The following is a 12,397-nucleotide window of genomic DNA, read 5'->3' as shown; positions in this document are numbered from 1 at the left end:
TCTCTTTAATTATCATATAATGGGTTGGAGGGAAATACCTCCAAATTGGTTTGGTGCTAAACTTTTTTCTTTAAGATTAACCTTAATGCTTATATGAGACCTAATAGACTACTAACACAAGTCAAAAAACTAGTGTCAATGATCTTTAAGTTGACAAGCATTTCTTAGTATTTTTAATGAAGACATCAATTATACAAATCACCTCCCCACTTAAAATGTATATATTTTGAAATAGTTTAGAGTTTGAATTGAGTTGAGTTTCTATTGAACCAATATTTTAAGGGACTACTTAGAGAGGTAAGGGACAAAGTGCACAACCCAATTATACCTAATGTAAGTGCACAATTGCACCTGGACCCAAGAACAGTTATGGGCTCAGGCCCAATGAGCCTTAAACAATATGAATTTGTAGAGTGTGGGCTTGAAACCCAGGTTAGAAGTGTATGAGGATGAAATGACAAACTAAAGATTGCAAGTACTTGGAAACAAAAAGGAGTAATGTAAATAGGCCTCCTCGGACGTAAACCGAGAGCTGTTCTTATATTATATCTCTCTCTTTTTCCTTGTTCTTTTTAGGTTACAAAAAGTTCCTCCTTGTTTCTGTTCCAGGTCCCTCCTTAAATACTCCTCTTTTTAATACTTTATCCACGTGTTGCCCCCCAATTCCTCCCTTAGCCTAGATATTTCTTTTCTTAGTGCCTTTGAACAGTAACTAGAATCAAGTTTCCCTTCCACTGTTTAAGTGTCACTTCCTCATTAATGCGGCCAGGGTGGTAGGTGCAGGGTCTTTAATGTGGAGGTAGCAGCCTTTACCTTTGATATTCTTCCAACATCGGCGCTTCTAGGACATTCAAGGGTTCTCTCCCTTTAACCATTGGTCTTGACCGTATCATTCCCTAATCTTTACCATGAAGTCTCAGGTTCTTTGATGTCAGTCCGAGGGGAAGACCATCCTCGGCTGGATCCTCGGATCCTCGGCGTATAGGCCGACCCATAGTACCAACAATCTCTAACCCCAGGGTCAGGTCGGCCTTCCTTAACAAGGCCCAAAAGGCCCACATTCCCACCAGGATCCTTTTGCCCCACACACCTAAGATAAAAAATTAAAAGTGATAAATAGGATCGACTATATCATAATAAAGATGAAGTATATTAATCATATTATTAATTAAAAATGAGATGTTACCAAAATTTACCAAAATTTTACTTAGAATTTTGCATCAAAATTAAATAAATATCATAATAAAGATTAAATAGAGTAGTCATATTATCAATTAAAAATGAAGCTTACTTAGAATTTACATCAAAATTAAATAAATATATATAATTGATATTTAAGTGTAAGAAGATAACTTAATCTGAAAAAAAATATAAGAAGATAACTCACTTAAAATTATTGTTTAAACTCCAAATTATATTGAATAACCTAATTTAGAATGAAGATGTCAAAGATACTTCTTTTTTTTTTTTTTTTTTTATAAATATTTTTCGGTTAGAACGAGAAATACTAATTGATTAAAATTAATAAGTCCATTACAAAACATATTGCTTATCAAAAGCTAAAAGAACACCCACCACAGTTGGTGGTTCAACAAAAGCAACAAAAGAAGATAGAAGATAAAAGAGTACCCACCAAAGGTGCTTCATTTGTTTAATACACTTTTATTTTTCTTGATTACATAATTAAAAAAAAAAAACCAAAATAGAAGATATTTGATATTTTTCTTTACACTAAAAAAAAAAAAAAAAAAAACCCCTCAACTTCAGGAGAGTTCTCGTGGAGTCAAAAAAGGGATGTGGTGGACCAGGTAAAGGAAATCACAGAACAGCAAATCAAAAGGTATCTTGAAATCACACTTCCTTATCTTTTGTTGAACAATGTTAACCCCTCTATTTCTGCCCAAGAAAGTGTAGATAGAGAAACAGCATGGCTGCCACACTCAGCCTCCTGAAACTCTCAATTCTTCCTCAAAAACCACACCACTCCAAACTACCAATTCCCCACAGCAAACCAACAAAATTGAGTATCTCCAAAGACTCAACAACCAACCCACAAAGCCTCTCACATGATACCATCCATGTTCTTAAATCAGCTTCTCTTCCTCTCACAGCACTCACAATACCATTCTTTCTTGACCCAAATGCAAGTTACACACCAGTATCAGATTATTAGTGCTTGTTTTTTACTTTTGGGCTTGAATTCTGATTTTCTTGTGTCAATGTGATTCAACAGGATGCACTTGCTGCCGGTGGAGAGTTTGGAATACTGGAGGGAAGGACATTTGCACTCATACACCCCATTGTGATGGCTAGTTTGTTCTTCTATACATTATGGGCTGGGTATTTGGGTTGGCAATGGCGCCGAGTCAGGACGATACAGAATGAGATTACTGAACTCAAAAAGCAAGTGAAGCCTGCCCCAGTTACTCCAGAAGGGACACCAGTGCAAGTGGCACCCTCTCCGGTTGAGCTTCAAATTCAGCAACTCACTGAGGTAGGTATACTTATGAGTGATTTTGGTTATAGAAGATTCTTTGAAATAAAAGGCATTATTGGTTTAAACTTTGAACTGTAAAGTCCAATAGCAATGTTGGTCGCCAGTTTGCTCTACAGGGGTTTGATGATAATATTCTTGTATGTATGAAATTAAAGGGGTTGATGATAATATTCTTGTATGTATGAAATTGCTGGTGACAAAATGTGTATTTGTATGACACTGCAATAGTTCTAGTAGTATAAGTTTGCCAGATTATTTTTTACACAGAAATTTAGTATAAGAAGTAAAGTTTTGCTACCCTTTGTTCCTCAATTTAGTTAAATCATGTGATTGCATTGGTTGATAAGCACATGGTTGAATTTAGTTGTCCTAAGGAAAGATAATATTGTTTGTACTGCATTGGTCAATGCCCAACACAATCATTTGATTGAATTAAATTGGAGAATCTAAGATACCACACTTAAAAAAAGTGTATCAAAATTTTTCAAAAAGAAAAAAAAGAAAAAGAAGGGTATAATGCTCACTATAGGAGAGGCTGATATATTGGTTTGTCAAATTCAGGAACGGAAAGAGCTGCTGAAAGGATCCTTCAGGGATAGACACTTCAATTCAGGGTCAATACTGCTAGGATTCGGAGTGTTTGAATCAATTTTTGGAGGAGTGAACACATGGCTTAGGACAGGAAAGCTATTTCCAGGGCCTCATTTGTTTGCAGGAGCAGGTAAATCATTAGCTTTTCATTTGAGCAAAACTGAACATATCATGGCGAATAAAACTCGTTTAGCCAACCATAAGTATTTGACAGAAGGGTTGCTGTCCTGCATTTGTGCATATCTAACCTGATTTTGCTGGTATAATTTATGTGAACAGCCATTACAGCACTATGGGCAGCAGCTGCGGCTCTTGTACCTGCAATGCAGAAAGGAAATGAGACAGCCAGAAATCTTCACATAGCATTGAATGTGTTGAATGTTCTACTCTTTGTGTGGCAGATCCCCACTGGAATTGATATAGTTTTCAAGGTTTTTGAATTCACTACATGGCCATGAATCTTGCAATTGTGAGCTCTCTTGTACTTTCTTTGTTTTTTGGTCACCTGTGTTATCTGCAACTTCCAATTTTTTTGTTCTCCCCCCTTTTCCCACTCCTGTTTCTAGTATATATTTTCGACACAACCATATATAATTAGTTTATGAGGGGCGTGATTTTGCCATTGAATTAAGGCAAAATTTTTTAGTTTATGTTAAGCAATTCCAAAATACATGAACTACATTTAGTCCATTAGGCATAAAATACATTAATGTTTGACAGCATAATGGTTACCCTACTCTCTCTCTCTCTCTTTGTTTGTTTGTTTGATTTTTTTTTTTTTTTTTTTTTTCAGTTGATGATTCAATAGTTACAATTGAGAATGAGGATTTGAATCCTGAATATTTTCATTGGGAATACAAGGAGGCGTCAATCAATTGATCTACAAAACTCTTGGCAGTTATCTTACTATTTTAATCACAATTTTGTTGATCCCAATTATGGAAATCTCTCATAGGAGACCGTTGAAAAAAAGAGAATGAATTGCCTGACCAAATGACCTTGTGCCCTTTTGATAGATACAAGGCCTCAGTTTCATGATTGGATCTCAATACCGGCTCTTCTTTCATGAGTATGAGGAATTGTTTTTGTTGGCTAAATGTAAACCTTTGATAAGAAACCGGTACAACCTAGCGGGATAGGATTTGGGCCAAATTAAGCCTTTTACATTTTTGCAAGAAGCCCATTTATTTACAAAGATTAGCCATCCTATTTCTACAAGTTTCTGAATGTCTTCAGCAGTTTGCCTTCTCTCCCCGTTTATCTATTTTTTTTTTGGGTCTCGATGTCCAAAACTTCCTCTGTTACATGATTTCATGTATCTATGCTCATCTTCTTTTGTACCCAGTGATATTGAGTTCGTGCCCATGATGTATAAATTACACGCTTTCGATGCCTTGAGTAATCCCTTGCTAGTAATGAATTGAGTTTTTTCGAGCAGGACCATTCATAGCTAATAAGTAGAAAAAAAGTTCACACAGCTAGTGTTAGCTTGTATAGATATTTTGAAACCGAACCATTTTTCCACCAAGCAGTTTACACATCATAGGTAAAATGGGGATGTGCTAAAAACAGGGAGCAAATCATGTACAAATATCTTGCATTACTTGCGACTTTATTTAGATGTACAATATCGTTCACAAATTGACAGAAATGGTTGTATTTGTTTGGAAGATTTTTGAAGTATCATCATCTTAGAATCTTTGTTTACTTCAACTAATTGCAACAATATCAAGCAGTAATAATCTCACCATTCAGCTAGCCCATATCTATAATCCTTGAAATGGAGCCTGCATTGCTATGATACTTGTTTCTAGTTAAGTGCTAAAATCCATCCTCTAACCTGCGAATTGGGCCAGGATTGTGGGCAAAGTCTGCAGACAGATTACTTCATTTGAGTAACAAACCTTTGAAAGTATATGGGCCATAGAAGAACAAACCTTAAAACTTAGGTGCAGTACTTTGCAAGTTTATTTAGATGTACAATATCATTCACAAATTGATAGAAATGGTTGTATTTGTTTGGAAGATTTTTAAAGTATCATCATCTTAAAATCTTTGTTTACTTCAACTAATTGCAACAATATCAAACAGTAATAATCTCACCATTCAGCTAGCCCAGATCTATAATCCTTGAAATGGAGCCTACATTGCTATGATACATGTTTCTAGTTATGTGCTAAAATCCATCATCTAACCTGTGAATTGGGCCAGGATTGTGGGCAAAGTCTGCAGACAAATTACTTCATTTGAGTAACAAACCCTGAAAGTATATGGCCATAGAAAAACAAACCTTACAGCTTAGGACAATACTTAGGTACTGTTTTTTTAGATATCTCTCTTAAAATTTAGCTATGTAGATTTTTTTTTTTCATGGGATAGAAGTGTATTTTTAGTTAAGTATTGCCATATGACTGAATTTTAAGAGGGGAACCTAAGGACCAACATCTAAATACTGTACTTAAGTTTTGCTGTTTTCCAAAACAATTGACATGATCATTAGAACAATTTTTTTTTTTTTAAAGAAGTTCTTCCTGATGTTATTGCAACTCAACAATCAACATTCAAAACTTTAGAATCCATAAAAAAACTCTGAACATAATTTAGTGGTAAATTTTGACTTCTCATCTTCATTTTACAACGTGGGAACTAATTTAAAGATTCCATAACATCAATTTTATATGGAAAAACTGAAAAACATTTATAAAACAATCTTAATTCGTACTACCATATAATCAGACTTTTAACTAAATTCATAAAATAATCATAAAAAACGAAATGATGCCTTATTAGAAAACTTGGCAAATTATAAATTTAAAAACAAAAATCTTCTTTTTAACATGCAAGACGTGCTAATGCTATGCCACCCTTCTGCTAATTTTATCATTAAGTTCTTAGTGTCAAACTGAAATCTTCTACTTCATAGGAATTGATATATTGAATAATTTTCTTTTTAAATACATTCTCTATAAACACCAAAACCTAAAATTCTTCAAGACCAAAATAATGACAAAATTACAAAATTTTCCCATAAATTTAATAGGGATTTGTGAGTTATGGGGCCAAAATGGGCATATACATTGTTTGGGAAAATATATATGGATCTATCACTGTTTGCAAAATATTTAGCAATTTATTACATTTTTGAAACTTGAGTTTGTAAAACTTGAGTTTTAAAAACTCGAGTTCTTTGAAAAAATAGCCTTCAAATTTGACGTGTTATTTTTTATAATACTCGAGTTCATGAAACTCGAGTACTATGGAAAATCTCAAGTTCCCAATTAGTGGTAAATCCTTACATATTTCAAAAACAGTGATAGATTGCAAAATATTTTCAAAAACAGTGGTATTTGACCATTTTGACCTACGTTATAGACTTAATTACCATTGAATTTGATTTCAATTTGATCTCCCTCAATTGTCTCACAAATCTCAATCAAATGATATAATCTTATCTAGAATCTCCCTCTTTTCTTATTTTACTCTTGTATATAATCTGAAAAGAGAAATTATTGGTTTGTTTAGACCCAAAAATACCCAACAATAGCCACTTTAAAGGCTAAGTATTAATTAAATCAATTATAAACAACCTTTGGTTAAGGTAACTGAATCATTATTGTGCAAAAAAAAAAAAAAAAAAAAAAAGCAACGGAAAAATTACACACACAATATGATGAACCAAAATACCAAACTATCCATTCAATCGTTTCTCAAAAAAAAAAAAAAAAACTATCCATTCAATCATTTAAAAAAAAAGAAAAAATCATGATACAATATGATGCTAATAAAGAGAAGGTTTATTTTAGGAAACCTTTGTACTAAGTTAAAAAAAAAAGAGAAATGATATGTCCACAACATTTTTACAACAAATCCTAAGTGGCAGGATGTTACTGGTTGTTATTGTTGGGGCAAAAAAGTAATCTTAGTGTTAGGTTCAAATTTGAACCAATAACAACTAACCACCTATGATTTGTTGTAAAAATGTTGTGGACGTAGCACCTCTAAAAAAAAAAAACAAAGTTTAGTTACAAAATTCGTTATAGCCTAAGGCTATAATCTTATATAATAAAAGAAACATTACTACATATTTTGAAAATCTAATCGTTAAATTGCATGTTCTTTATGCTTTTAATATTCATATCAAATTTTGTATTAATCGGATATTATTTATTATATGATTCATAAGCTTATATTTTATGCATAATTTAAAACTACAAAAACTTACAATTTGAACAAATTATTGATGACATAGCTATTGATATTTAATCTTTTAGATATTTTGCAAGTATGAAAAATATAAAAAAAATATGTCATCCAATGGTGAGTTTGTCAAAATTCACTCCCAATAAAAAGATATTGAGTAAGGTTGTAGCTTATTGCTACAACTAATTTTGTAGTTAAATTTTTTCCGTTAAAAAATACATGTGTGTATATACATTATATATTGCAACAAAAGATGGTGTGACTATTACATTTAATTAGTTCAAGACTTAGGTATAGTATTTAATTGCTGTTCCTTAGGTTCTTCTTATAGATTCTGTCATGTGCCTTTTTTCTTATAGATGGAACTGTATTTTTTAAGTTAAGTAGTTATATGACAAAATCTTAAGAAGGGAACCTAAGAAACTGTATATAAGTTTTGTTCATTCAAGAATTTTAATCTACATACTCTACAAGATCTAAGAAAGTAAAAAACATAATCATAGCTCCTTTATAAATTAAATTGATGCAAGTGGAAAGCAACAAGAAATAGAATACATCTTGGGTAAGATAATAATTCTTGAACCTAAAGGGGTTTCTTGAATTCAAAAGGAAAATTTAAAAACCACCAAGAAAGAAAGAAAGAAGACAAATTCTCTGAAATTTTATTGATGAAAATTTGAATTGCCTTGGAAGTTACAATGTGTTTAAATAGGGAAATAATTCTAAGGGTACTAGGAGACCCTTAGGAAGCCCTAAAGGCCTCAAGTTCTTCTAAGGTTGCTACACCCTAATTTGTGTTAACTGCAAAATTAGGCTAGAAAATAGGAAAAATTGTCAAAAAAGGAAAAGTTGAGAAAATTATTAATTCATATCCTATGAACTATAGGAGATGTATCAAAATAGATGGACCTTATTATGACTTTGAATTAAAAGTTATAATAAAAACAAAAATGACTATAAATAGCAAAAATGAATAGTTAAAGGAAAAAATGAGTGACTTTTAAAAAAAAGCAACATAAGTTATGGTTGTAAAGTGACGTTATTTTGATCCTCATGAAAATTCCTTTTAGGTCACTGATTGTCATGCAATTTTGTCGGCAGCTCAAGTGATTTCCCAAATTTTGAAACCTATTAATTAATAAGTGCTACAAGAATAAGATGGAGAAATTGTGAGTTTTAAAAAATTCATGTAAGAACATTAATAAAAGAAGTTAAAATTCCATAATTTTATACATACTAAAAATTATAACAAAAGATTGTGCGAATATTGCTTGCAAATCTTGTAGTCATTGATAAATTAATAAGATTAAAATTATGAACCATACATATACACTCAATATGGAGGGGCTACAAAAATCAAATGCACAACCTTTTATAAAAGAAATAAATAAAAAAAGTGCAAAAGATTGAAGGTGACAAACCTGGTCCACTTCAGGTTCTTTACTTCTCTTTTGCAACCGCGAGATACCTGGGGGTATATTTCATTTTCTCATCATTGGCATATTGGCACCTTAATCATCCCTTAGCTGCCCTCATTTTGTGGCTTTTGAATTACCCCGTACATTGAAGGAAAGCCATTCTTGAAGCATCTCAATTCTAAACTCAAAGGCAAGAGAAGGAAAAAAAGAGAAAAAAGAAAAGAAAAAGTGGTGGACAGCATCACAATCTTACTACCTCAGCAAGCAAAGTCAGAGAGAAGACATACATAGCAAGAGAGACACGATACAAAATTGATAAATTCTTAAATCTTTGCAGGAATCTTAATATAGCAATAGTTTTGCATTGTTGAATGTTGAGCATATTGAATCTTTTGAAAGTGCTTCTTTGTGATCGTTAAGTATGATAAGACTCATACGAGCCGCTACAAGCACAGTTTTTATGCTATGCCACCCAGCTCACTAGGAGGTGGACCGCGGAGGCTGCGTTTATCAGCAGAATAACTGAATAAGATACATTGCACAAAATGCGAACGAGACAAATTCACACAAAAAGTATGTGAAATGTATATTTCTAATTTGCTATGCAGATTGCAGACAAATAGTTTCATTAAGGTTCCATTTTTAAATTTTCAAAAGAAAGATTTACCTTTAGAACTTAGAAGAACATTACTATTATTCTGCTGGACATCTTTTTACGAATTACTCATGCAAAATTTTATGAAAATGGTATCTCTCTCTAGTACGGGTTATTGGAATGAGTCTCTACTCTCTAGTCTTTAAAAGTATGTAACTTTAAAAATGGTGGTTTCTATAGGTTTCTTCAAGCAGGTATTTACTAAATTGCATGAATTATAACCTTTACAAGCTGAATGAATTCCCACCGTATGCAAAGTCGCCCCTAGAGGACCGCAAAAAAAGGTAAACTCTTCTGAAGGACTCCAATGGATACCAATCTTGCCTTGTGAATTTTTGTCGGCTGTAGGTGCTAGCTGAATCCGATGCCTTTCCTGTTCTCCCCTCTCTTTATTTGGGCGTGTTCCTCATGCCCCCCATCCCCCTTTTCCAAATTTCTTCCAAAGTAGAATTCTCATTGCTTGTAAAACTATAAATAACAACACATTCCAGCCATCTATATTTGTGCTCATTCATAAGTTTCTTGTTTAGTTCTACTTCAAGCTCTTTGAGCCACTTTACATAATTCCTCTCCAATATGGCAAACCAACCCACCCCGGCTCGTCCATGGTTCCGTTTAGCTTCCATTGCCCGCCCTGCAGCCCCGACCCCGACCCCGACCCCAGCCCCAGCCCCAGCTCCTGCCCCTGCTCCTGCCCAGGCTCCAGAGCCACGTCCACCTCTAGTAATTCGGCCTACATTTAGGCCATTAGCCCCCTCTCAACCAACTCAACCTCAAGAACCCACTCCACCACCACCCGCCACTGCTCCTCCTGCATCCACCGTTGCTCCTCCTGCATCCGCCGTTGCTCCACCCCCAGCCGCTGCTCTTCCGCGATCCTTTGCTGCTCCAATACCAACACCAGCCCCAGCCCCAGCACCAGCACCAGGACCAGTAGTAATAGCACGTCCTATTTTCGCTACTAGCTCAGTTCCATCGTCTCCAGTTCAGAGAGCCTCTGCTCCTGCAGCCCCTTCTTTTACTGTGAATCAGGTCCCTGTGGTATCACAACCTCAGACCAGAGTTTCAGCTCCTTCCTCTTCAGTTCAAACCTCTCCAGTCACTAAAGCAGTGCCATCCTCCTCTTCGGTTCGTACTTCTCCAATTGCTAAAGAAGCACCAACTCAGGCTTTCCCCAATGTCAAAGCAGCCACCACTAGCTATGATACCACCACCATTAAGCCTGCTGCTCAAACCCCACCTCAGTCACCAAAACCCAAGCCTACTGCTCCACCACCTTCTCCTCTAAACCTACCACCTACACGATTGAAGGCTGAAACTGAGACAGAGCAGAGGATCCCACTGGAGGCAGAGCAGAAAACTGTGCTGGTCCAAAAGACTATTGAAAAGCCTAAGCCGTGGCTTGGTGGCATTGCTGACTCGCAGTGGGAGCATAGCGAGCATTACAAGCCCAGCTATGTCCATAGTGGAAAGCATGAAGGGCACAAAGAAGTTGAAATCAAGGAGAAAGGTAGCTACAAAAAGCTTTCGGATTCAGAGGAGGCGGGTACGAGGGTCATAACAATTGCTGGAGAAAACAAAGGTGCTTTCATGGAACTAATTCGATCCCCAAAGAAACATGATGGTTCAGACAAATCTAATTCCTTGCAAGTTAAGAAGGGCATTAGTACAAAGGGTCTCCTAGGCAGTGACTCGGAAAGCTATAGCAGTAGCGATAAGGAGGGAAAGCCAAAGAAAGATAAGAGTCACAAAGGGGCAAACACTGTGCCCATGAGTGCATTCATGAACAGCAATGTGCAAGGTATTAACAACTCCATTGTGTACAATTCCTCATACAACCACCATGACCCTGGGGTGCACCTTTCTCTCTCTAGGAAAGCCTCTGGTGGGTTCCAGGCCAAGGAACGCGTTAATGGCGATAAGGAATAGAGGGAGACGATGATACAGATACTTAAAAAAAAGTTTTTTACTTATTTAATTTTAATTTCAAGTTTTAGGGTATAGTACGTAAGAGAATAAAGGTGGAGTGATATATGAGTGCTGGTGAGAAAAAGGCATGGATTCTGATTCTTCATTGTTAGGTTGCACTTCCAGTGGAGTGTAGCTGAAGATAGTCCATTGCCTACGTTTGGTAATAAAAAGCGGAAGTTTGCTATGTATGTGCCTATATATGAATGCTTATAATTATTTATTGAGCATTAGTTGTACTTTTATAACCAGAATGGAATTTGTCCTTCAATTCCATGATGCCAATGGCCATGTTGTTCAAATTGCATGCAGAGTAGTTTCCTTTTCCTTGCTGTATGTGTTAAGCTATTGGCGTTTAATTGTGTACATATATACATATACTTAAATGTTGATGATGCTGTGTTGGATTCATCTACTTATTTGAAAATGGATGAATATGAGTTCAAGAACTCAATGATAACCTAAAAATTCTAAAACATCCTACTCTTTTTTTTTGATACAAAACATCCTACTCTTATAATACTGAGGATTGTTGGAAAGGTGAGCCCACAAGAGCGATCGCTGTACCAAAAATATTTACCTTGTTTTTACTAGTGAAGAAAAATAGTGGGACTTTGTTATGGCCCAACAAAAACTTATCAGTATGTGATTAGCGGCAATCAGCATGGCTCATGAGACCCAGCCAGGCAATTTAGTCACTTCAATGATCTTATTCTATCAGACCTATTACCTATATATATAGTTTCAGAAAATTTATTTGGCATAGCATCACCACTCAAGTCTATACAATAATGCATGAATGACATTACTCTTCAAGGTCCAAAACAAAAAAGAGTAAGCCGATCTGAAGAGCACTAGAATGTAAAAGCCCAAATATTTTTGGCACACAAATATATTGCCTCACTACGTATTATGTATTGATAATTTTACATTGTTGATTGTTTATTTATAATTTTTTTTAATTATTGTCATCTATTATAAAATTTTAATCTCAAATAGTATTTGCATGCCTAAAGTATTTCTTGATAAATTTGTTCCTTGCATTATAAAAAATACGGAAAATTACAT

General features: G+C 34.9%; 2 protein-coding genes across 2 annotated transcripts; both read left to right on the top strand.

Annotated features, from left to right (window-relative positions):
- Positions 1 to 1,868: 1,868 nt before the first annotated feature.
- Positions 1,869 to 3,738, top strand: LOC142637974 (uncharacterized). Its single transcript, XM_075811963.1, has 4 exons — positions 1,869 to 2,143; positions 2,234 to 2,494; positions 3,059 to 3,218; positions 3,368 to 3,738. The coding sequence occupies exons 1-4, from the start codon at positions 1,928 to 1,930 to the stop codon at positions 3,544 to 3,546; spliced, it is 816 nt and encodes a 271-aa protein (XP_075668078.1). The 5' UTR covers positions 1,869 to 1,927; the 3' UTR covers positions 3,547 to 3,738.
- Positions 3,739 to 9,646: 5,908 nt separating this feature from the next.
- LOC142637873 (uncharacterized) lies at positions 9,647 to 11,614 on the top strand. The gene has a single exon (XM_075811826.1). It carries the CDS (start codon positions 9,938 to 9,940, stop codon positions 11,288 to 11,290), a length of 1,353 nt encoding a protein of 450 aa, XP_075667941.1. The 5' UTR covers positions 9,647 to 9,937; the 3' UTR covers positions 11,291 to 11,614.
- Positions 11,615 to 12,397: the final 783 nt, after the last annotated feature.

Source organism: Castanea sativa, chromosome 6, assembly GCF_040712315.1.
Source record: "Castanea sativa cultivar Marrone di Chiusa Pesio chromosome 6, ASM4071231v1".
Classification (NCBI taxonomy): domain Eukaryota; kingdom Viridiplantae; phylum Streptophyta; class Magnoliopsida; order Fagales; family Fagaceae; genus Castanea; species Castanea sativa.
Note: the sequence above shows the minus strand (reverse complement) of the source record. Positions and strands in the feature narration are given on the sequence as shown.